We start from the raw sequence: 27,244 nt of genomic DNA, 5'->3' as shown, positions 1-27,244 counted from the left end.
AATTATTCTCTTACTGCATATGGACATGACCATAAGGAACAAAGCTGTTGTAGAATTAGGTTATTTTCAAGTCCTAACAAGAAAAGCACAATTTAGTAAATATTATACAGTTACATTGGAATGCTGTTTAGACAGAGAATCCTAAATCTGTTTTATTCATCTTTATAATTAACCTGTGAAGCATCTATCACTATGAATTTTCTATGGCTATCCATGCATAAGAATCATCTAACCTGTGGAAGGACTCTGTATATAGCATTGCCACACTGTGTGACCACCAGATCTCTGTCAAATATGATGTGGAAAGGAAATGCCTTGCAGAAAGTGTAGGGACTGATGCGAGACTCTTGGGTACCGTTTTCCTCAAATCTGTCAAGGTCCTCATAGTAGTCCTCTTCTTTAGACTCTTTTTCTTCAATTAAAAATTGAATGTGGTCACACTCCTCATTTCTCTGTTGAATAACCTAGAGAAATTGAGAAAATATGAAAAACTGAAAACTCTGCTACTCAATAGTAACTGGAGTGCTACTATGGAGACAGGAATGTATTTAGAGGAGAAAGATATCAAGAATTATACTGACATCTTGAAAAATACCATATTCTAGTAAGAATTTGTGATTTCACAGTCTTTGTAATTACAGGTGAATAATTATGCCTTTGCTTAGCCACAGTTGCTCTCTACAAGAGCAACATAGTGAAGATCACCCAAATACAATTTATTAAGCCTGAGTGAAATGCAAATCCTGAAATGAGGAGTCAAGGCTCAGGTTGTACTTGATTTTTTTTCTTGCCAGAAAATAGGGTGGCCCCTTCCCCTGAAATGAACCTGTGTGAGCTTTGAATCCCACAGAACCCCATAATCCTTATTTTGATCAAAGATGTTTGCAAGGCCTATAACACAACAGCAAATAGTGCCGACTGTTTAGTGATGACTAAACAGTGCTAAGAGGGTGGATGTGTCACTGACAGCAAGAAGGAAAGTGGATGGAACACGTTAGGATATACAGTCCCTATACATTCCAGCAGACTGCAAGATCAGAGCCAACAGACAAAACTAAAAGCAATCTTCTCTGGGCTGTATTCCACATTAAAGGAAATGACAGCAAAACTAGAATCATCTACATCAGTGGAATATCAAAAAGGTGTCCTTAACACAGCATTACACTCTTCAGTAATTTTACTCAAAGTTAGTAAAAAATATGAAATTAATAGGGATTAGTTTATTTGCAGCGAGAGTCATGTATGGCAATATAATTTAAGGTAATAACTACTAGAATAACATCATTTACCCTGAGAAGCCAAATTCACCTCTTTTCAAATTTAATTACACTTAATGATTGGGAAAGAACAATTCTATTTACATAGTATTGTTTAACAGCTTTTTTCTGGAACATGTTCCACCTGATTCTACTTTCATGTTGACTCTGATCCTAAAGTCACTGAAGCAAAAAAAAAGATTTCTTAAAATTTCTAAAGCATCCTGATTTTGCCCTTTACACATAGTCTTAACCACAGAGATTAACAGTTACAATTTGAAAACAGAACAGATATGCACAAACACTGCAACTGATCCCTAAGATGTTAAGTTTATTAAATATTTGATCTCCAAAACTGCCAAAAATAGTACTTGATGGGCTAGAGAGTGCTGATGCCTTTTTTTGTTCCTAAACAAATGGAGGAGCGTAAAACAACAAAACAGTATTTTACTGTTACATGATGATTAATTTAAGGTGGCAGAGTTCTTTCATCTATAAATTGACTACTCATTTGAAGGAAAGAGGCTTTTCAGGAGGACAGTTTAGAGCATGAGCCCGATTTAGGTGCTCTATAGCTGTGTGCTGCATTATTCTCCTCTTTCTACTGCTCATGTAAGTAACTCAGAGAAAGATCAGCCTACTAAATTTACCAGCTAATGTAGGTACCCAAAGCTGCATGTACAAATAAATTCAAATGTTGATGATGAGAAAACCTAACTGCCGCAAAAACTGTACTGGTAATCCACATCTCAGTGTATGACAAAGATAAGTGGGAAATTATGGCCTAAGAAGGAATAAGCCTCAGAATAAATCAATGGTGGTCATCTGAGGAGAACATATTAAGTGGGTTTGTCTAGGAGAATGGAACATAGTAGATGAACACCTAGTTTTCCTCTGAATTCAGAATTTAAAGGTTTTCCACATCTTCCTTTTAAATCATTATCCCTGAAATTGTGAGACACTGAGGTCATATTGAAGATTATCAGATGGCAGTCAAGAGTCTTAGCTCTTACTTTCTATCATTCATGCATACTCTCACAGGTTTTATTTTAACAGTACCATTATTGTGGCCAGAGATAGCTGAGATTACACACAGAAACCTTTTCAAAACTTTGAAAATTTATCTCTACAACTGATCTACGCTTCCAGATTATTTCCAGTCTTGGATCTTAAAGTGTTGCTCTTGCCACAAATGGAAAAAAAAAACCCTGCATATTTTGGATAAAAACCTTCTTAATTCAGCAAAGGTGATTTTATAGAAGCTAATAATTTTTAAGGAAATGTTCATACTAACAACACATCATCTTCCAGATAGATTATCTCCCTATAGCCACCTTAGTCCCTGCACACTAGTATTCTATTAACAACTTGTACTTACAGACTTTTTCCTGCTACAATGCAGCATTTAACAGGTTGCTTTTAATAACTTCCCATTTTATTTCATCTATTATAAATGAATGATGCATCAGTGAACAAAACTCAGGCTTAGATTAAGAAAACTACCTATAAAAATAGAACTACTACATGCTTCCAGACATCTAGCTAGTTTGAGCCATGACCCTCTGCAGATCCGACAAGCTCACACAGTGACAAAGTCAGTCCTCACACATGTTTTCCTAACCTTTACAGATTAGAACTGTGCCAGTAACAGTGAAAAGCTGCAAATTTCCCATGCATCTTCAAGTTCATTTGAAACACTATTTTTGACCAGACTCCAGGACATCTAGAAATGCCTTCTCTATTAGTGCAACATGCTAGTACAGCAAATGAACACCAGGCCAAACACATGGACATGTGTCAGACCTACAAGACAGACATAGCGCCAGCAGCACATTCCTGGTAAACATGATATGCTGTGGACATGGCTGGTTTATGCAATTTTATTCTGATCATTCATGCACAGACACTTATCAACAGATGCTCTAATCATACCCCTCTCCAGGCTACAAAATCCACTGATGCATCCCTAATTAACTTCCCAATGGATATGCAATTTCATTATGTCCTTTCTGCTCACACAACTTATGAACTATCTAATCTTCCTATCTCATTACGTCATTCAGCTTGTCAGCAAATTCAAAATTAGCACTTTTGACTGTTAATATAAGATGTTAAATTCTGTTTCTTCACCCTTACACCTATAGATCCAAACTAACTGGCCAGGTATTTGTTTGGCATAAGGACCTGCCCTAGATCCATCGCTAAGCTTAAGTAGAATAGAACTTATCTACTGTTTCATTCTGCAAGCAAAGTTTGCAAGCCACACAATTTCAGTATCATTTAAATACTGTTGAAGAAGCCTCTGATAAATGCTTGACAAATCAAAGTTCAGTCACAAAGCAACAAAGCCAGCAATCAAGTCTAATTCTTCCTCCCCCTGCAGTCTTAGCTGGTGAAGTGACATCAGTTCACAATGTCTAAGAGCTCAATCACCATAGTAACTGCAGTTAAAACTGAAGGGAGAAATCAATCTCTTGGTTTCAAAGAGAATATATAACATCTTACTGCTAACCTGCCTGTGCCTTCCAGGAGATGCAGCTTCAGAGTTTGTCCTTGCCTAATCAAGTGAAAAGTCACACCAATATTTCAGGGAATGACAATTGAGAGAAAAGTTATTTTAAAATGAGTGTGGTTTAATGTATTTGGTGAGCTTCACACAAGATATTAAATCAAGAAGTATTGCTGTGATACAGAATATGTAATGAGCACATGCTATATGTTAAGCTGTCACTATGTGTCTACAAGACTCAATTCTGTAGATCTGAGCATATCCCCAGGACACACATGTATTTCAGCATGGCAGGACAGAATGTCCTTGGACAGGGCTCTTTTTTGATGAGATTGTGAAAATTAATACAAAAACAGGGGGGTTTTGCCCTTTAAAGGCCAATACAGCATGAAATTCTTTATCTCTTCTGATCAAAACTGACTGCGCAATGCTCCTTAACAAAGTTCACTGTAGCTGCTTCAGAATGATCCCAAGACAAAGGAGTTCAACTGTGGAAATGGCAGTGGAAACTTTCAGTTTTGCATACCCAAAGATAGAACCATAGGGATATCTGTCCCTGGCAGCTGGCTTCAGAGCAGACTCTCACTTCAGCAAACCACTGTGCCTGGAGATAGTGAAATTTACAGCTGCCCCAGTACCAAAATTAGAGACTGACCATGCTCCATGACTGACTTATCTTCACGCACAGTTGGCATTGTAATGTGTGGACCAGCATTGATTGTCTTCCATGACAAGTACCCAAGTATTTTTTAGACCAGCTCTCCAGCTGGTCACATCTTCACTTTGTTTTTTCACACTGCCATTAGTAAGCCTGAAATTGTCATCTTGTCAAGGACTTTCCCTATTCTTTTCTCATTTTATATTGTAAAACATCTTCCCTATGTAAAAGATTGTGACAGTCTCCTCTCAAATAACAGAACTGCAGAAGTCTGCTCTCCCAACAGATTTTTGGGCTCTGCTGGATTATGTACAACACTCTTTGTTGTCCATACCATTAGTAGCCTTGAGGAAATCCCTGTCCTGACTTCACCTTCACAGGTCATCCTCATTTATATACAAATAACCTCTGACAAGTGAAGCAAGAGAAGGCATAGCCAGTAGGCTGCTAACAGAGATCTCATGACAAAGTTTGTCACCAGCATTGTGATGATTTTTCAGTTCTCATACTGAGACTGGCAGAACATGAACATTCTTAGTGCATACACAAAGTCAGCAACAATTTTAGAGACAATATCTACTGCAAAAAAGATTTAGTCTTAGCTCTATTTGCTACAAATGGATTACCATATCAGAGAAGATAATGGAAATTTGATTTGAACTAATTAATTAATTAATGTCAACTTGGGCTTTCCTGAACTACTCAGCCGGAATTTTGAATCCAAGTTCAAAACAAACCGGTTTCCTTTCAGTGCTAACAACATCTAACAGAAACAAAATTACACTTCCCCCCCAACCCCATCCCCTCTTTGCTTCCGCACACACACACTCTAGGTGTTAAAAGAGAAAGTAAACTTCCCAAAGGACACCATTCTGGAAAAAGGAAGCCCTATTTTATTTCAGAAGATGTATGGTTTTAGATAAATACATATATATACACACACACACACACACACACAAAATTGTTGTGTGACTCTGAAGAAAGATGATAAAATGTAACCTTTTTTTTTATTCAGCTACTTCTCCACCCAAAGAAACAATGTGAGACAAAACAAGAACAATAGTTCTTTAATATTTAGTTTCCTCTTGCGATCATTAGCTGGTTTTCTCTGCAGGTTGAGGAAGGTGATCCTTCCCCTCTCCTCAGCACTGGAAAGCCACACCTGGAGCGCTGTGTCCAGCTGTGGGTTCCTCAGTTCAAGAGAGACATAGAGCTACGAGACAGAGTCCACTCCCTCTAGGGAGGGCTGCTAAGATGATCAAGGCCCTGGAGCATCTCTCAGAAGAGGAAAGAATAAGACAGCCAACACTGCTTAGCCTGGAGAGCAGATGGCACAGCAGGATCTCATCCATGCACACAAATACCTGAAGGGAGGGTGAAGAGAGAATGGAGCCAGGCTCTTTTCAGAGCCTGCTCAAGAGGCAAGGGGCACAACCTGACACACAGGACATGTTGTCTGGACATCAGGAAACACTTTTCTACTATGAGAGAGATGGAGCACTGGCACCTGTTGTCTGAAGAATTTGAGAGTCTCCATCCCTAGAGATAGCTGAAAGATGTCTGAGCATGGCCCAGAACAGCTGGCCCTAGGTGGCCAGCCACAAGCAGGTGAGGTTGAACAAAATGACCTCCAGAAGTCCCTTCCAACCTCAGCCATTCTGTAACCCATGAAACAAAATCTAACCAGTTAATGAAACAAAACCAGCATTAACAAAACCAATTAATCTCTGTTACCACCTATACAGAGACTTGTAATATATTAGACAAATTCAACCAAAGTTTCATGGAAATACAAAATTAGAAGCATGTATTCTCTCAATCAGATTTATATAAGCATTTCTTTAAAACAGATGGAGAAGAAAAGTGGATAACAAAGTATTAAACATCAAATTGCAAATATCAACGTTATACTAACATAAAGAGAATTGCAGAACTTACTAAGTCAGTCCTGTATCGGACTGTCGTGTAAGTTGTTTGGATAAAGACATTTGAAAGGACAAGTCAGAATCTTTCTGCAAGTCAGAAGATGACTCCCGTAATAACACTGGAAACTTTGAGCTAGGCACTGAGGTTTTTATCAGATTCAATAAACACCCCATTCTTCCTTAAGCAAAATGATAATTAGGTTCAAAACAAAAATTTTACCGTAGAGGCACTGATTGGTCCACAAAACTTGAAGGAATTAAAAGCAATTCCATTGTTTTTCTGGGCTGTGCTGTTTCAAACAATGCATTGCTGACAGACTAAAACACAAAAGCATTAACTCACTAAATTATGAGGCAAAGAATGGAGATGAAATAAGTTGGTCTATTTTTTCTCCTATTCTCAATATTTTGAACAGTGAAGCTACCTACTTATTACAATGCCAGACTTTACTTTAAAACCCTTACTCCATACCACTCCTGATTAATATCTGACCTGTGGAGTAACAGAGGAAGACTTCAGCATCTGTGGATAAGCTGCAAATTTCAGGTTTTATTTTTTATCATTTTTAGAGAATAAATTCTCTCCTTATCTACACTGAAGTTTCTGAGTACCTGTGGAGTACACCAGTGTGCAATGTCCTAGAGATGTCAAGACACAGGCTTCATTAATCAGGAGAGGCATGAAAATGTTCAGGGTTAAGGGTACATTCTAACAGGGAAAAGTTTAGAACTGGGGTAACAGACAAAATAAGACAATATAAACTTTCTTCAGTTTAGAGTTTAATACTATTTTTAGGCACCTCTGTGCTTCTACCTCAGACAGTCTAGAAGAACAGTGTAGGTTGAAATTAGACTTTGCATTCATTTACAGTAGGTTTGACTAATAGTATTAAATACCTATTTACTTACAGTACAACTGTAAAATTTCCAGAAAAGCCTAAACCAGTCAAATCAATATAAGAAGTAAATACATAATAAATATTTAAACCTCTTTAGAACACATATTATTTGTGAGAAGTTCTAGATGGATATTAATACAATTTTCTCAGCAAAGTAACCTTCAGATTGAGAGGACAGTTTATCAAAATTTTGTGCTGCTAGATGCTTTGGACAACCCAGATTTCTCCTCTGCCCCATGGATCACTTTTGCCTCTGTGTGGGACCTCTGAGAGACAAAACACTAAGCCACGTAAAGGAACACATGAAGATTAAAAAATCCGAAAAAGAAACTCTGTTGGTTTGAACCCAGTTCACTTCCTCAGTATAGTTTATTTTATAACTTGACACCAGCTGGAAGGCAGAGCTGAAGAAGCTGCTGAAGGACAAACCTGAGCACTGAGAGAACAGGGACTGCTTAAGCTGCTACCAAAAGAAATGCTCGTCAAGCAACAGCTTCAGCACTTTTGCAGCCAACTTTCCAACATGGTGCTCCTTGTCTGTCTCAACACTTCAAATAAACAGGGAACTAAAAAGAGGATTGTTTTGATTGTGTTGTATCCTTCTCTATCTGATTACCAACACCTGCTGCAAAGTTTGAACTGTGGCTTTCTACAACATAGAATCTAAACAAGGACACAAATATATCACCCACTATACACAACTAGACATGTACTATAAACTTGAGCTAGCTTAGAACAGGAAATCTAAAAGGCAAATACTTCAATACGGCAGTAAAAATATCTTTGTTATTGGATTGCTTGCAAATCTCTCACCTGAGCAAGACCATGTTTTTGTGAAAAAATAATGAAAGAATTTTCTCAGAGAGCATACAATGAAACTGCTAGAAATGTAGTATGACTAGGGAATATTTAAAAAACCCAAAGATTGATTGGTGTATCTGCTTAGATTCTTTTCTACTTGATGAAAAAAATTTATATTAGTTTCAATATTTCTAATAGAAAAAAGCTTTCATTTTTTGTTTCTCCCCGCACACCTTAGACCAAACTCTGATTTTATATTATTACATATACAGCACCTGATTAATCAAATCTTTCTGTTACTCTGTATGGGCAAAGAAGAAGTCTCTTTCCCATTTTACAAGCGAGAGCGCAATCATGTCATTACATTAACTCTCTCACTGAGGAACATTTTTTTCACTTCTGGGGCTCTAGGTGTATATCCAGTCACACTTCCATGCAATGACAGCAAGAAACCCACAAGCATGTCTTTTTTTCTGGCCAGAACTTGGCATGCTAGCTGGGAGGAAAACAGTGCTTGCTGCCCAGGCCTCACCAATGAAGATCAGCCTCACAGTCTGCACACAGATTAAGAATATAGGACAAAGAGGAAATGTCTGTGTTCTCAGAGAACACAGTAAACAGTAAGAAATATATGCCAAACATAAAATAAAGGGGGGAAAAAAGCACCCCAAATGAGCCAGTATTAATTTCTTTACATGTGCTTTTCTGAATAAGGGGATATTGTTCTGTACTGTTCCCAGTCAAGTCTGGCTGCCAGTTAGAGCAGGCCTTCTCAGCACATAGCTGTGTCCTTCAAGCAACACAAATGATGATGGCTCTTCCTGAGAGTCATGCCACTTCTTCACAGGAGACAGCAACATGAAAATTACTGTTTGCCATCACTTCACCTTTAATTTTCTTGTTTTTTTCCTATTGACATAAATTTTCAATGAGTATATAGCTTCAGACATTACCTTCATGTCTATTTCTGTACCATGGATCTGTTGAGCTACTGTTTTGATGATGCCAATGACAATATCCTGCAGACCTTCTCTTTCAGAATAGTAATGCAGAATGAGTCCCTTCCCCTTCTCTGCATCCGTGCATCTGAAGGAAGGGGCTCGCATACCCGGGTAAATTGTAGCAAGGTGGTCATGCAGAGCATCCAGGTTCTGGAAGAAGAAATTAAAAACATGATTATAAGGCATTCACTCACTATTTATGAAGAAAGCAAGCACATATTTTGTCCAATCTGAATGTCCCCTTTCTCCTAGTGCTCATACTTCTACATATTTGCCTTATTCTCTGTAGACCTGCCGTCACAGCAGGCTTTTCAGGTAGCCCAAAATGTTCTATCCACCATGGCAACATTTGAACAATGAATGGCATAAAAATAAGGACTACTATAAATTACTCAAGATAGTAGGAAGTCGTGCTTGATTATGCTGTATTTTGAAACATTCAGATGATTAAAGACCTTCTGTGTGTTTCTCAGTCTGGTTCCTCATCCAGTTTCATTCCTCCCAATTCTTGTCTCTATAATCTACTCTTCAAATATGAGTTCAGGAGCCAAATACAAATAAGCATGTCTGAATAAACATAAATCTTTGTCCTTATTATCAGTGAAAAAGCCTAGTTCTGACACCTTAAAATCAAGTTTACAGGGCCTGACAAAGTTCAAATTTTAAAGTAAAGATTTAAATGCTTGAAAGACCAAACTTAAATATATCTTTTCATTTGACAATAATTGAAAGACTCCACAAAATAAACAGAAATAGCACAGCTGTTGTAATAATTTATCAGGAAAAGTTGTTCAAAAAAGGGAAGAGATGTTTTTTTTTCCCTGCTATTCTCCCAGATATCTCACATGTTTAACTTTAAATTTCAACCAGACAAATTGTGATATGGAGAGGAAAGCTGAATTATAAACTTAGGCATACCTGATCAGGATATTAGAAAGAACAGTGAGATCAAAATCACACTTAAAACACAACACTTGATTCAACTTTGATTGTGAAGCAATTATCAAGGATCCAAGTTGTTATTTACTGTACATTTAACACAGAAAGAGAAACCTACTTTGCAGGATAGAGCTGCAACCCACAATTTTGTATTTATCCTCTAAAATTCACACAACTCTTTGCATCTTAAGACCAGAACTTTAATGCATATTTTAAATGTTGTTCTCTCACTGCCCTGCAAGTGACTGCTACCATCAGGCTTTGCATATTGTTTTCTGCCAACATAGGAAGTGAAGTGAAAATATTTTCAATGTGCTGTCTGGGAAATTCTCCACCTTTCATGAGCATCTGTCGATCATCAATTTGTGGAGGCACACTGAACTTGATTTCATGTGAGCTGTGAAGTGCTTGAACAGCTGCCTTTTCTCTTGGAGACCTCCAGACAAAATGACACTCTTAGCAATGAATTCCGTGGGATGCACTTAGCCTGGAATTTCCTCCTTCAGTTTTTCAGCTTGTTTCAAATTCATGTTTTTGTTGCTATATCAACATCTCCAAATTAGAACATGAAGAGGCAACAATCTGGGTGTCAATTCATTCCAGCTGTTAGTGGGCACTGACAAAAAGACAATGCTTGAAGGCAAATTCTGTAAGAATTTTGCAGGGTTCAAGACAATGAAATTGGAAGAGACTGCTTTGAAAGAGTGTGGATGAGAAAAGAGCAAGAGAGATGACTGACTCTGAAAGATTGCCCCACCACCTCCTTCAATGGATGCAGAGCTGCAGTTTCAGTACATATGCCTCAGAAACAGCTGGGATATACTGACCTTTTGGAGAAAAACTTCACCAGCTGAAGAATTTCAAACAGGGAACAGCCAATGTCAAGGACAGGATTTTTGTAAAATGATTGCCTAAGTATCAAAATTTAAAGTAAAGATTTGGCACAAGTGTGACTAACAACTGGCAGTAGCCCCACCCTGCAAAACCACTTTGCCACCCTTCCACTCCTTTATGGCCAACTCTCTCAAAGCAGTGTCACAGTTCGTGAAGTCCATGTGATGTGTCCTACAATTTTACTCTCTAATCTTCCAGAGCGGGGACTTACAGCTCCCTGTATTCAAAACCTTGCTCTGAGACATAACCAAGGAGTAGACAGATTTTTCCAGATCATGGAGCTGAAATCACTCCTAGACCTAGACACTGTCGTTGTTACTCCTACTCCTATTTCTTTGTTGTGCTCAATCAATTTCAAATTGATATTGCAGATTCTGAAAGAATGAATGTCTTTTTTTCCTGTATGTTCACCTGCTGTGAGCCAGAGGTGAGGTCAGGTACCGATCATAATAGGCCAAGCTCTCTCCCTGAATTCTTGGCTCCTAGACTGCTCAGATATATGCCAGAGCTTGTGCTGGGACCAAAGAGCAATTCCAGAGTTATGAGTGATCAGAACAGTGATCAGCTCCATGGAGAAACACAAAGGAATCTCCAGGAAAGAACAAGCAGTCAAACTAAATGGGGCTGATCCTGGTCTGTCTAAAAGTGAGAGCAGTGGTTGGCACCTGAAATACAAAGATAGGCTGTTCAGTGCTCTGTGGTACACAGCACCTGGAGACTTATCTAAAGGAGGAGTTAATCCCCTGAATTTCAATGCACTGCAAGTACGAAAGTCTAAACAGCCATGTAAACAACTCCTTAAATGAGAAAACTAACCACTTTGATTTTCATTCAATACAAAGTTACTAAACTGAACATAAATCACACTTTGGGTTTCTTAGGAGGTACCTCTTTTCACATTGCTTCTCTTTGGCACAGTGTCTTTCAACATCATTTGAAAATTTTCCATGCTTGAGTTTTTCACATAAAGTATAAATATTTGATTTAGTTGCCCTTTTTATTTTCCTCTTTCATGAAGAGTGTGTTTCAACTACGAATAAATGAAATTTTCTTGAGATGTCAAAGGAAATGGAATATAAATGTGAGATTTATTTTTATATATTTTAAAAAGCTGCAGTTCTCAATTATTTTGTATATATCCTGGACTCCATATACATTTCAAGAAGCGCGTTTTGGAACTCTATTATGTTAAGAATCTGAGAAAAGTTTGGGACATTAAACCCAATCTGCACCTATTTTTGTAACAGGTATAGTCGTTTCCTGACCTAATATGACTGCTGGAAGATGCAAAAGTAATAAATCACAAGTAGTGTTGATTTTCCATTGCAATAAAAAGCTAAAAAAGTACACTTCTGGCACAGCTACTAACACGTTAGTCCTGTTAACATTTAGAGAAGTATATAATAGCCAATGTCATCTGTTAACACTGAAATTCAAACAAAGCAACTTAAAACACTGTCATTAGAAGAATATAAATGTAAGCTGTTTCCACTTTTGTAGATGTTTGGTGTGTATAACAACCATGTCCAGTCCTTCCACCAGCACACATGGTACGGAATGAAAAGAGAAGTATCTGGAAAAGGGCATGAGGGAAAGCAAACAGAATCTGTATTTCTGGCCCATACATGAGCAACCAAGTTACTCCTGTATAAAACCAAAGTATCTGAAGGCTTGCTTTGAAGGCAGCCTGTGAATGAAGCTATGAAATAAAAAGGATGTCACATCCCACAGCGGTTTACAGATTGCTCCATGATGTGCTGGAACATCCACATACCCTGTTCTGCCTAGCACCTACAGTTTGTGGGATTTGTACAAGAAGTCTGGGTTGACTGCATCTAGGATGCTCTGGAATGATGCAGGTTTTGGGGCAGTGAGACACAGAAGTAAATATTCAAGTAATCCAACAAACTATGATTCTGCTGTTTCCCGTAATGCTGGAGAGATTTTAAGGGTACAGATGACAAGAGGCTCCTATATATTCAGAGAAAATCAAGAATTTTGATAGTCAGCTTTTGGGCACTCTCCAGTTCAATTCTTTTAACCTCATTACAGTAAACAGTTCTCTCTAAGAGTCACATAGAACACAAATCTTAAATACAAAATGCTTACAGAAGTGAACAATCTTCAGGTGACAAAAAGGCCATTTTTCTACACCTAGAAATAACACTCTATAGAAGACCCTACATTTCTTCCATGCTACTAAAGAATCATTTTAATTTTGTTTGTGTTTGTAATGCAGTATCATGCTGTTCTGCAGTCTCCCATCCTCAGTTCATGGATGAAGGACAATATCTTAAGACATAAGCTGTTATGAGCCCTTGCTCTCTACATAACATACTATTAGAAATATCCAGCACCTATAATAAGTCAGAGATAACAGAAGAAATATCATAAAACCTGAAGATCACATTTTCTGTTACAATAAATAAAGTACGTCTACTTATCACAGACCACCCCTGCAATCAGTTGCATATGAATACTCCTGATGCAAATTTCTCTTTGGGATTTCAAATTAAATTTCTTTTGACTAGGCAACAATTCTGTCTGGTATGTGAAACATTTTTGCAAAAAATTCTTACCTGCAAAAACTCTCTGACATTTGAGCCCAAGACACGTAGAATTGTATCATAACCAGATTCTTGACAAAACACAAAAAACATCTTCCCAAACATTTGAAGAATTTCCCCAGCATTTAAATCTAGTTAAAACAGGAAAATATGACTCAGTCCAAACACTGTATTTCATACACTTATTTCCTTACTTTTGCATTCAAAAACAAGAAAGACAGTACCTAAACACTGTCCAGATCCAGTAGGTCAAGAACAAAGCAAGATTCAGGGTTCATATGGCAAATAAAGAGTATCCAATAGAGGAATTTCATTAAGATTTGCCAATTACTATTATTATTTCACCACACTGTGCATTTCACACATGTATAGCATTTAGATTTTGATACAGAAAAATGAATCACTTCCTGAAAATAAAGGAACTTGGTTGCTAGTAGTGCTTGCCTCAGCAGAGTTGATTCCAATTTACAATAGCATGAAACCACATCAGCTGCTCCAATTCAGCATTACTACAGTCATCAGTCTTATAGATTCTTGGCTAATTACTGATGCAGAACAATTTCATACCGCACTTGGGCCTGCAGATAAAATAATGCTGATGGGCATAATTCTACCTTTTAAATTCTAGACCGGAGTTGCAATGACTGAAAATGAATGCAACCCAAATCAATGGCTGATATGCAACTAAATGAAATGTGTCCATGCCACAAGCATTTCTGTGACTCAGCAGTGTTCTTCAGCAGAGATCAAGGATTCATTCACTCATTCATACATTTATTCATTCACTGCTCTTGCAGCAGTGGTTGAAAGTTGCAATTGCAGCAGGATGTTGTTACTTCACGACTGCTCATTACACTGACCGTGTTGTGTGGATGAGGTATATTTCTTCAGTTTAAGATGGAATACTTTGGAAATAATAAAAATAATTTCAAGCAATAAAATAAGTACATTTTTCTTAGAGAAATAAAGAAATACAATTCTCTCTCTTAAGATTTTAAAAAAATTTTGTGACCAATACTCCATTTTCACTTCCCCTGTGCTAAATCCTGTTCCTCTCTGCTGCACAGATTTGGGGGGCAGGAGGATATTACCTTTTTTGCGATGAATAGGTAAAGAAGATATCTGCATTACTTACTAAGGACCTTGCTTGCAGCTGCAACAAGGTCATAGGTTTTGGAATCATCGTAAATTATTCTGACCAGAAACTGTCCCTCTTCATCCAGCTGCGCCTCCTTCCTAAAAAGAAAATAGAATAAAATCTTTTTGCTTGAGGGAAAAGCACCATATGGATAAAAGTCTTTTAAAACAAATAAGCCTGTATAGTTATTTAAGACAGAAAATTAGAAATAAATTTGTTCCATATCCCAGTCATTAGTGTACAATACAAATATTTCAGACCACAAGTGTTCTGAAAATAATAATTAGCTACAAGAAAATCAACATGATTTTTCAGTACAGAGCCTCAAAAAGAAGTTGCTGTACTAGTAAAGACACAATCTGCATTTAAAAATAAGAGACTATCCAATAATGCATCCCATGATGGGCTCTTTAAACACTTTTTGCTTTTTCATTCCATCACATTTTAATTACACTGTATTTACAAAAGGCGTGGGATGTTTCTAACAACCATTTGCACATACGTCCAAAGAGGAATTTAAAATACAGATTCAGGTACCAAATCAAATGTCTTTTTTTCAGAATTCTGCACACGCCAAGCAGATAGGAAGAAAAAGGATGCTAGATCTTGCAAGGCCTTGTTCTCATATCACACATCTATTCTCACGTGTAAAATGTCACCACTTAGCTAAAGCAGAATAAAAATACACATTTCTTCACTAAAGGAAACAACTCTCTACCCCAGGTTCAAGACAAGATTCATATATATGTCCTGTGCACACTTACACCAAGTAAAAAACCAAAACAAAATGACTGCTTTGTTTTTCATGTCCTTTCCTATTCTCTTCAACTTGAACATCGAGTCAGCAGCTTGTCCAAAAGGCAGCACAAATCTGTAGGGTTTGTTTTTTTACTGAGGAAAACAAGTTGATCCCCCAGACAATGAATGTGCCTCCCAAGGTTTGCCTCTGGCACAAGTGAGTTACTAGGGAGGCCCCACGTGTGCCTTGCTCCCTGTTTTACCCCGTCAGCATGGCACAGGAGCCGGGGCACTGGTGCTGCAGGAGTGCTGAGTTCCAGCTCCTGGGGCACCTCCATGGGCAGGCAGAGCCCAGGACACTGAAGAGGCAGCTCCCATGGGGCTGTGCTGCTGTGCACAGAGCATGCCAATGGACATGGCAATGGCTCTGCACAGTTTCATGAAAAGCAGCATTCTGTATTTGCTCTTATGTCCCTTGCAAATTTTTCTTCAGCAAATGAGGAGATGTGCAGAGAGGCCTGCTGTGTTCTCTGATGAAGTCGTGCCCTGTTTATGGAAGTCCTCATCTGGAAAATGAGCACAGCCTCCTTTCTCAGTGTGCTTTTTAAAATAGGTGCTCACCTCCTGTGGTGTTGCCTACTATGACTCTCTATAGAGATAGTGTGCTTTGCAGAAATAATGATGAAGTGAGACATTTGTAAGTACTCATGCTCTAATTGATGCACTTAGAATATATTTTGGCTCAGCAAAACTAATATGATCACAGCATCATTACTTTATTTGCAGGTGGAGGGTCACAGCTACCTCATTAAAAAGAAATTATACCCTTTCATCTAAATGTATCTCTATGCTGCAGTTCATTTCAGGAAGTCAAAAGAAAGGCAAAGAGACAGGAAAGCCTTGAACTGAATTACCGAATCCCATCTTGCATCACACCAAAAAAGACCAATCAGTATACGATGTTGCTCTTTAGAAAAATACCGTCACAATTAGAAAAACTATAAAAAAGGCAGATTATGAGGTAGGTTCTTAAAAAATTCTAAGGACAAGCAATGCAAATCAAGTCATTCCTCAACTTGGTAGTAGTATAATTATTTTTCTAATGTACAAATTAAAGAGGACAGTGAGTAAACAATTATTTACTAGTACCATGGTAATGAAGAGAGCTTTTACCAGAGTATGACTGGTAAATTGAGTAAATACAAAGAAATGCTCTTTGAGATATGGCTCAAGCCTACAGAGCCAGTATTTCTAACTTCTGAATTTTTCTGGGTCACCAGAGGAATTATAAAGACCTATAAAAAGTAGAATTCTAAATCTACTATGTAAAATCCTGCATCCCCTCTATATCAAACACTTTCTCTCCATTATCATAACATAATCACCCATAAATTAAATCAAATTATTTGACTGTAACTCAGGTTTTAATTTCCTAAAATGGTGTCATTGATTTTAAAAGTTAATTAATACAAAATAATAATGCCTGCAGAACAATACAAGCATTTTCAGATGTAGTGGAATTATCCATCCATAGAAATAGAAACATCTCCTGAGGTACTCAAAGGGAAGAGGTCTGAGAATTAAGTACTCTGGTTGATCTTAAAACTGCTAGATGGCAAATGGTACTGCTGGGAAGGACTGATTCCCATCTCATATGGCAGTATTTTATTGAATTAAGTGAAATGACTTGTCATCGAACCCTCCAGTTTGTAATCATCAGTCTTTGGTAATCTGTTCACTTAACGGATATCTGGAACCCATTATTTTCTTATTCCTCTTCATCTTCCTTTAATCTTGCTCCTCACATTCTTCCCACTGTCCAAAAATTACACAACACTGTTTTTATATTATTTTAAAAATATATAAAAATATATTCTTTATTAATACCAGAAGTATTGAAACTGTTACTCGACATAATCATTTTTATACTCACTCCAAGAATGATGAACTGAACATAAGCTAAGCAATTTTCCTAAAGAAAAATGACAAGGTTATAGGGGAGGTGTGACTAAATGTACCTCATAATTCCATCTAAAAGAAACATCATTCTCTATCTAATGACATGAAAAATATTGTAATAACCTTAATTAAGCAGGGTCTTAAGCAGGAAGAGAGGTGGGAAATGATGTCTTGAAACATAAGAGATCAATCAGGGACAGGAAGGTAAAGTTTACAACTCCTAAGAACAGAACTGAAATGAATATGAGAAAAGAAAACCATCTTGATTTTTTGGTTCTCATAACATGGTCTGTAACAAGCCAGCTAGTTTGGAGGGATGTTTGCAAAGGGTGAACAAACTTTCCCACATCTCTGATACATGCTGTGCTTTCTTTTAGTCTCTCTGATCTGAGCCAAACCACAAAGGATAATACACACATCTGGAAAAGCAATGAACATCCTCAAAAATACTGCATACTTACACAGTTCAGTAGACACAGCTTTTCTGTGTGAGAATTTTCTCTATGAAAAATTGACCCAGTTTGATGTTGGTATCTCTTTCAAAACTTCTTGCATTTTTTTTCAACTACATTGATTGGAACTTTTCCTGTTTACTTCTCTGTGCCAAGCCATGCTTCTTTTTTTCTTATTTTATTTGTCTTTAGTTTACTTTGTCAAAGTTTTTCTTCAATATTTGCGATTTCTCTGAGACATCACTTTTTAAAATCATCCCTGGTTGTTTCAGTTATTTCATTCTATTACATTTAATTATTTTAACTATTTTTTCCTAGTTTACTCTAGATGCTTTGGATCACTCTGCAGCCATCTTCTCTGTAGCCTTACTGATGTATTTCCCACTAAAAATATTTTTAAGTTGAGCAAAATTTTCTAGAAAATTTGTCAAAGTAAATATTTACTCCTGCAGGGGATTACACTTCTTAGTTACTTCTCATGCAGGAAAAAATTTCTTTGCTTGTTCTACAAATATGGCAAATATCATGACAATGGCTAATCAAAGACCATGTCAAAAGATAAACTGCCTTTTTAAGATGCATACTTGAAAATTATTAAATTTCAGAACTTTCTTCTTCCATTCCAAGTCCATTCCTTCATATTCTGAGATCTGTTGTGCTGGTGCATCCCAGCAACTCAGATACATGTTGAGCTGAAATAAAATTCAGTTAGATATCTGTTTTTCTGTATTATTTTTCTGCTAGATGAATTTCCCTGTCTGCTCCATCACCTTTTCACAGAAGTTGCTCTGCATACAGACCACACATAGGCACAGTGATTGTGGACAGGCTTCTGAAGCCTTTCTGCTTCTCTCAGTTATCTAACAGCAGTGAGAGCTTCCAAAAGTCTTTCTCTCTGAAACACTACTCCTAAGACTATATGTGATGGGAAAATGCTGCTGTGAGTTTATCCAAAATGGCCACTGCAAAGTGAAAGCAATGCTGCTTTTTCAGAGGCACTGGTCCTTCAGCAAGGCCACAAAACAGCAGGACCTCTAAAGAACTTGTGTGAGAGAGCATCACAGCTATCAGCACCAGGGGCTGACCGTGAGCAACCTCCAGCAGCCCAGGAGACAGGGCAGTGTCATTCAGCTGAACACCTCAAATTGCTTCCCAGAGGCTGCAGTTTTCACACTTAATTACCTGACCCTACCTGATTTCTCAAAGCTGCCTGCACTTACACTAAGGAAATGGTTTTATAACATGGGCGATAGAAAAAATATATGATAGTGTCATAATTAGTATTAATGTTAAGAGTGAGGCTGTTTTTTCAGCTTTGCAGAGCTGCTGTGGTCAGCTGTCCATAACCTGTAATTCCTTACATTTGTACTTGGCTGACCACATTTTAGAGAAAACTTCATAATCCATAGCTTTACAAAAAACCTGTGGCATTTCCCTTGAAATGTTTTGCTGCAATCTTAAGTTACAGTTTTTGACCAGATAAAACTGTGGGAGGAAATTAGCATAGTTCTAATGTTTTCTGCAGACTGTGGTGTTTGATCACAAAGACATTAACAACAATAACATGTTGGTAGCTTTCTTAAGAACTTGACTGGAAATGAGCCAAAAGCAACAAGCTCTGGCAAATTCCCAAGCCCTGCTTATTTCTTTAGTGAAGAAGCAGTATTACAGTAGCAAACTCCTAACTTTTATATGGCTGTTCTCTAAAAATAAGTTTCAAGTCAAATAGAACAGAATTTACAATTAATGTCTCATTTTCATTTATAGAGACAAAAGTGTAGGGTTTGATCCCCTATAAATTCATGTTCAAAATGTTGAAATACCCCAGGATTTTAATGCTCTTCCCAAACTGATTCCTGTCACACGAGATGTGATATTTCATGTTCAAAACTTACATGCTATGACATGCCTGCCCTAACTTCTACAGTCTGGCAGCCCTTTTTATTTACTCTAGACTAATTCTGAATGATTACTGAGAACTATTTCAATTGTGGGAAACAAAGATTACAGCACAGACTTTTCTAAAATGCTTTTGTTTTCCTCCAGAATGTTTCTATTATCCAGGTTAATGTGAGGCAGTTTACTTGGGCAAGAGAAGAACCTTAACCATTGCACCATGGAAAATAACAGCTATACAGAGGATATTTTTCACATAAAGATTTGGCCTTGAAATCAGTGGAAAAATTCCTATTGAATAGATCAAAGACAGATCAAGTCTTAAAGCAGCCTTTCCTCCATCAGTCATGCTAACACCCCCAAAAATTCAGCAGCACAGAACAGCAGGTGATACATCTGTGTACAATGGTCCCTTTGAAAATCTTTCCCATTGTGCAACTAGTTTAGTATTTGTAAACACACTACTAATGTTCAAAGGTGATGTTAATAATTCACAGAAATGGCTGAAATGCTATGTGTGGACAAGCATTCTGAGAAGAACTATTCCTAAAATCAGAACAGATGCTGCACTTCAGATGTTTAAACCATAGAAGGCACACATTTTTATTTCTCAAGAAGTTTGATGTAGAAAGGGTTTCTTTTTCATTTTTGGAGATTTTACAGACAACACAGCTGGGCAAGATGTCACATCTGGCTGGTCTTACTTATACATAGCCCATTCTGCACAAGGTGAGTTTTAATCTACTTTTGCAGTCAGACTGTAGTATTTAAAGTGGATTTGCATAAATCATCCTCAGGAAGATTGCTGCTGACAACACTTTTTTCCCCTGTGAAGTCATACTTGCTATCCTGCCTCTGTAGCCAGTCAAAAAGTTGGAATCTTAAGAAATTCTTACAGAAGAAGATCCCTTCCCATTTGCATGCAGCAAATGTTGACAAAGAATATGGTAGAAGACTGTATGAACAATTATTTTTATCCTGAAAGATGCACAGGCTTCTCTGTGATATAACATTATTGTTTAGAAGCTGCTGGTGTCACTTTAAGAGATCACCCAGTGTCCCAAAAGCCCAACTGGATCTCTTCCTACCAAAACTCAGCCCAAAGTGTGTGCACTGGGTGTGTCACCTTGAACACATCAAAAACAGCAGCTAGTTCCAAGACCACCTCCAGGACTTCTTCCATGATACATATTGTTTCTGCTGGGACTTTTGCCACCATTGTGCTTCAGTATTCTTGGTGTACCAAGGATGGAAAAGTGCTCGTTAAATTGAAGAGATCAGTCAAAACAATCTTAATGACAAAATAACTCCAGTGCACTTAGAAACCCAGCATGGTTCTGATCTCACTGATAGGAGCAAGTCAAGTTTAATTCCGTTCCAAGAGTAGCACTCTTAAACAGGATTACATGGGTCAGACCCAGAGATGGTATCTGTGAACCCAGAATCATTGCCTTTGCATCTCATTTACATTAGAATGGCAAACTCACTGCTCATATTACTTCACAGCCAGTTGCTTTTTCAAAAAGTTGTGAGTCTTTTTTTCATGTATTTCACAAAGACGCTTTACTAAAAGTTATTAAAAATATTGAGCCTCTATTCTGAAAAGGAAAAAAATAAAACAGGCTTGTACATGTTTTGGATGGTCCAAGGATATTTTAAAATACCCAGCTGGGAAGAACATAAATTATATTAAGTTACAAGATTAAATAAAAATGGGAATCTGTCCAGGAAAATGATGTTCTGGGTAAAATAAATAGGTGTATTTATAGACTTCACAGTTCTGAGCTATTTCCCAGTTTTACAGGCTGGATACGGGAGTGTTTAATGTAGGTTTTCCAAACAAGATAATACTAGAAGATACAGTTAACAAAAGTACAAGTTCCTTGCTGCTACTACAAACACTGAAAATATTATTAAAAATATAAAGCCAGTATTATTTTGCTTCCTTTTACGTAAGTGGAATAAAAAGAATGGTATTTACAAAATACTCCTTCGTGCATTTCATTAACAAGAGTGAATGATGTGTTTATAACACCTGTTATCCTGGCACATCTAAAAGCACTTAATTCTGGGAAAACTGCAAAGTACCTGAGAGATTCTGGAAACACACACCAAGTTTCATAACATGCCAGTATTTCATTTTAGCCAGCCCTTTCCCAGAGGAATTAAATAATTTGGCATCCACTGAGTTTAACTCCTGACCTTCAAGCAGGTCCTTCCGCTGTGAGGAACTGAAATAGCAGGAATTATAGTGTTCTGACCCTATGAAGCTTGTAAGTATTAACCTCCCTACCCATGAAGAATCATCTAGTCAGAACTACTTAAAAAATATTAAAATACTGATTAGAACTTTGGAATAGTATGAAACAAGGACTTTACACCAGAAAAAAAACCAAATGTTGCTTTCTGGAAAAAACCTCAACAATGTTAAAAGGGGTATGGATTAAAAAGAATCATCTACTGTCATTTCACTACTAATGGCTTTCCAAAGTGTTCTTCTCATATCTATTTGTAGGAAATCTGTATTTTTTCAAAATTGTTGAGGCTGGTCAAACAGAGCATTGCCTTCAGCACTGGGTAAACCCACATGGTACTGAAAGAGGCAGCAAAACCTCCATTTTCTTGTTTTTTAACAGATCACTGCAATTATTTACAAGTGAAAATAACATGATCCAAAATAAGAATGGATTCACAATCTAAACTCTAGTGAAACAGTCAATTTCTTTCACCAGCGTGCATTGTGACAAGAGAGTTAAAAATAATTAACACAGGATGTCTGCAACACTTGAGCATGAAAGAACCAGTAAGTTCAAGTAAATTGTAAAGCACAATAATTAGTTGTGGGCTGGGAAAGGGAAATATTGAGCAAACTCCAGCAGTTCAACAAAGAAGGAAAGAGGATTCACAGGGACTGACTGCCCCCACTGCAGCACACGGGTATGTATGTGGGTCTACATGGTACACTCCATAACTCACCTGGTCACCACCCAGAATTCTACCGTTCCTGGGGGGAGAGGTACAGAAGAAAGGAACAGGAAAGGCAGCATTTTGATGGGAGAAATCCCAAAGGCTTTAATAGGACAAATAATAAGGCTTTAATAGGATAAAATAAAACTGAAGTCTGAGACACACCAAAACCTACAGCTAGAAATTTACAAGGAGGTTTGCACTGAGGTTCTCCTGCAAATCAACCCCTTGACAAGAAATACCAAAGAGAACTGGAAGGCTTTGTCACTTGCTTCCACTACAGATGATTACTAACTGAAATGCCCCAGTCACATTTTGTACAGATATTTGATTCTTATTTGCTGTTTAGTTTGCATTTTTATTGCATTTTTATTGCCCAGGCCACATGGTGATTATGTAGACTTAATATGCACATACACATGCACATCAATATTTATTTGCTTATGTACCTAGAGACACAAATAGATTTTCTCCAAAAATTTTACATTCTAAGCTGTTGATTATCCAACTTCTCTGCCGCCAGAAGTGATGCTGTTATCACTGCAGACAGACTGTTACAGACTATGGCACTGTTTTACATGCTTTCTAAAGGGCTGCCCTATAAATAGAAACTACAGTCAGCTCAAAACTGGAAAAACTCTTTCCAGAACAATTACAAAGAAATAAAACACATCTCATAAAGAGCCTTAAGCATCTGGTGAATTTTTCTTTGCAGTTTAGTGAAAGCAGAAAAGATGGACTCAGGCGCACTCAGCACCATGAGAGCAGTTTGCTCCAAGCAACATTTCCCTGCCTATTCCCAGGCCTGTGTGACACAGCATCCCAGCCACACCCAGCAGCCCACAAAAGCTGTCCCTTTTCCTGCAGGCCTCCAGCTCCCTCAGTACTGAGGCTACATCCTGCTCTACAAATGCATAACTATTTGGTGTTTTGTTTTATCCATTCCTCAATATATAATCTCAGGCTTGATTTACAGCAGTTTTCAAATCCAGTTCTGAAGAGAGAATTATTCCTTAATTCTAATAAGTTTTCCTGTGGAATTGATCTCCACTAATTGCATGCAAAAGCATTAATTAGGTCTCCAACAATCTCATGAGGCCAATTATACCATTTCCATTTAAAATAGGCAAGAACACCACAGATCAAAAAGGTTTCATTCACTTAGGGTGCCCAGTATGTGATCAATGGTTCTGGTTTTTTAAGATACTAAGCACTTTTTATGCTTAAAACATAAAAAACAACATTCATGGACTTTACAGCCTACCAGCATCAGCCCTACAAAGTATCTAAATTCCCACTAATTTTAAAAGCATGCTATTGCAACGTAAAAGAGTTTTTCACTAGAGCTGTTGTGCATATTTTCCTAGGTTTCTGAAAAGGCAAACTACAGTATAGTAGGAGCTATTACTATATCTGAACACTGTGCTAAGCAATAGCAGTAGGTCAAAATCTTAATTCTCACAGGATTTGTCAAGAAATATGTTGTGTTTTGATATAATATTAAAAAGAAAAAAAATCTCTGACAAAGTGACATTTTGAACACAGCACAGAGACACAGAAAGCCAAGCTAGGGCCTTCACTCTGCAACTAAAGAAGTTTTTTATTATTTGCTTTGTTTAAGTAGTACAAAAATGGACAATTTTTGCTGTGAGAAATTCCCACAAAACAATGCAATCCAAGTCTATCTCCTGTAAAAAAATTATAAAATATTTTTTCAGAGGCATTTAATATTCATTTTATATTATTTATTTATATTATTTGCTATTTTAGAATTGTAAATTCTAGATATATTACAAATATAATTAATCAGAATAGCACATCCTGTCAATGAGTTTCTAATTATCTAAATGCTAGGGAAATCAGTGGAGTACCATTTTTAGATAGGTAAATTAACAAAAGCATCTACCTTTCCTGACTTAAGCAGGCAACTTACAACACTACTAAACGTAACTGCTAGGAATGCCTTTGAAAATTTACCCCATAAAATAAACAACCTACATTTCACTGCAAAAGCCACACCAAGTCACTGGTCTGACCTATGTTAACCTTCACCAATGGGATGTGGAAGTTTCTGTTTAGTTTTCATTTTCAGGCCTGGCAGTTTCTTTCACTTCCCCAAATGGTACAGCTTCTACTTCACCTGAACCCAATTTGAAACTGAGCAGTTTTCCACTTTCCTTTTCCACATTGCACCAGGCCAATTACTCAATCCTCAGTGTTTCACCATTTTAAACATAACAGGAGATTTACAGAAAAAAAAAAACACTTTTAAGAGACTGGAGCCTTGGTAGGTGATAATCTGTGAAACTTGGGGAATGAGTTTCCTTCCTCCTAGGACAAGCAATTGGCTTTTGCTGTTCCACAGTGTGCACTTCCAGACCACTGGGTCCCTGCAGAGTCTGTGCTGGCCAGAAGGCTCCCCAGACCTGGAGTCCTGGCATTTAACAGTGGGGAGAGCACATGGCATCCTAACCCCTCCAAAGGACAAAGCAGGGCAAAGGCAGGAGCAGAGGCCCTAATTCTACATTAAGCACTGAGCACCAGGGATGTAAGACTATTACTTGATTTATATACCCCCATGCTACGGTACAGACAGCTAAGGGGCAAAAAATGCCGATTTTTCTACTGTGCAAGTTTCAACACTTCTCCAGAACCAAAATGAAAAGTGTTTTCACCTCTGTGTAGCTACTTTTAGCAAATACTGAGTTTCAACTTCCAGTTGAAAAACTTCTAGTTTTTCCACACTACACGTTTTTGTGGGAACTTCTACCATAAAAACAGAAGGAAGATGAAGACTGTGGCTGACTGGTTGTGCCATTTCATTTCCCAAGTCCAGATATTTCACATACCTGTGTGGGGAAAATATTAATTTACTCTATGGGCTTGTAATGAAGCATTTTAATGCATTTCTTTATTAGATTTTTGAGTTCTCATTCATTTTCTTGGCAGTATGTTTGAAAGTGTCACAATTTGAGCATCTAACCTGGCCTCAATTCAGATTTAGGAGCCCGTGGGAAAATCCTGTATTCATTTAATCAAATACAGAGGAATAGTGATGGGAAACACAGGAAAAAAGACACTGTACATATTCCCTGCTGACAGCATTGCTCTAGCTCCCACACGTTGACCTGAAGCTGTTTCAAGAAGACATCCCTGTCAATGCTTGTCACACAATTAAACCCTTAGAACTGCTGGATGGAGTGACCAGAATTTCACATACATTGGCTGCTCAGCTCAGCCATAAGTGATACCTGTTGCAGAAGAGCTCAGATTCTATGGTAGAGGCCTCTTTTTAAAATGTACTATCACACACCACAAAAACATGCCCGCCATAAAAACATACTAGGGAACACAATTTCTTAAGCCCTGGAAATTTTCATTTATTTTGACAATGTGAGTAATCTCTCTGCATTGTTTTGGACAGGTACATGGACAGTAATTCCATGTGCACTACTTACAATTGTGTGCACACACTACCACACCACCCAGCAGTACAAATTTGGCCTTAAACAGACATGAGCCCAGAACTGCATGTATGTGGGAACGGCCAGGCCTGACAACTTGGAGTTTATGTTGGCTGCAGAGGACTTGAAGATATCTAATGCCAAAGGAATCTTGAGAACCACCCTGAGAACCAGCCACTGCAACTGTGGCCACACAGTCTAACCAGCCCTCTGCATGGAACAAGTACAAAATAAAGGAGTCACAAGAGGTTTTCTCTTCAGTATGGAAGGAACAAATGAAAACTGTTTTCTCAGCAACAGTGTGGTTAACAGTTCTAGGTTAACTGTTGATTTTCTAGTAACTCATCCTCACTTTCCACCAAGAAACTTCTGCCACTGCAGAATTCAGAAGCTACAGGAGGACTTTCCTCTCACTCCCTGTTGCTCATCCAGCTTTGCTGGATAAATCCTCTAATGATTCTAGGGCTTCATAACAGAACCCCTGTTTATTAGTTCAAATTCTTAATTCTGCAAGTGGCAGTCAGAGAAAACCCTAAGGAGAAGCAAAATTTTGAGACTTTGCTGTTGGAAAATGAGTAAAGTCATCATAAATCAAGATTAACTTTCATTACTTATATGCCAGCTTTCTTAGTCTTATTTTAAATTCAACCTATTTGGGATCCAGAATGCTGGTTCAGAAATAGAAGGCTTTGAACCATTTTGTGTGTCAAGCATTTTAATTCTAGTTCTTTAGGAAAGTCAAGCCCTGTATCAAAGTATATCCTGTAATTTTTCCATTAACTTAGTGACTTATTATGTGATGTGTAAACGAGTATTTTGTTCAGTTATGCTTTTTTTTTAAAGTGGGTGAAAATAACATGGAGGCTAACTTTCCCAAGAATTCTACTCTGGGCCATTAAAAAACAGTGAATCTTTTTCTGATGAGATTATAGTTTTACAATAATGCTGAAAAATGAAAAAAAATATCAGGCACAGAGACTTGAAATCATCATGCTAACTCAGGTAACAGTAAGTGATGGTACTGAAAACACCAGTCTTGTAAGAGCTTCAAATTCAACTATTTGGGTACCCAAATTCTCTACGTAAGAACTTCATTCAACGCCTCTTTTGACTGAACAAGCTACAAAATAGTTTCCATGTTTCAGATGGAGAATACCCTTTCAATTCAGCATTTAACTTTC

The 27,244-nt window shown here is 37.6% G+C and overlaps 1 protein-coding gene across 1 annotated transcript in view; it reads right to left on the bottom strand.

Moving 5' to 3' along the window:
- GUCY1B1 (guanylate cyclase 1 soluble subunit beta 1) overlaps window positions 1-27,244 on the bottom strand; it is a 41,887-nt gene that overhangs the window by 11,299 nt on the left and 3,344 nt on the right. Inside the window, exons 3-6 of the mRNA XM_074541174.1 lie at window positions 14,585-14,685; window positions 13,462-13,580; window positions 9,002-9,199; window positions 234-464 (exon numbers count right to left, since the gene is read on the bottom strand). Of these exons, the coding sequence (XP_074397275.1) occupies window positions 234-464; window positions 9,002-9,199; window positions 13,462-13,580; window positions 14,585-14,685 (649 nt within the window). The remainder of the gene's footprint in view (window positions 1-233; window positions 465-9,001; window positions 9,200-13,461; window positions 13,581-14,584; window positions 14,686-27,244) is intronic.

The sequence above is a fragment of the Zonotrichia albicollis genome, chromosome 5 (genome assembly GCF_047830755.1).
Source record: "Zonotrichia albicollis isolate bZonAlb1 chromosome 5, bZonAlb1.hap1, whole genome shotgun sequence".
Lineage (NCBI taxonomy): Eukaryota > Metazoa > Chordata > Aves > Passeriformes > Passerellidae > Zonotrichia > Zonotrichia albicollis.
The sequence above is the reverse complement of the archived record's forward strand: the minus strand, read 5'-3'. Positions and strand labels throughout refer to the sequence as shown.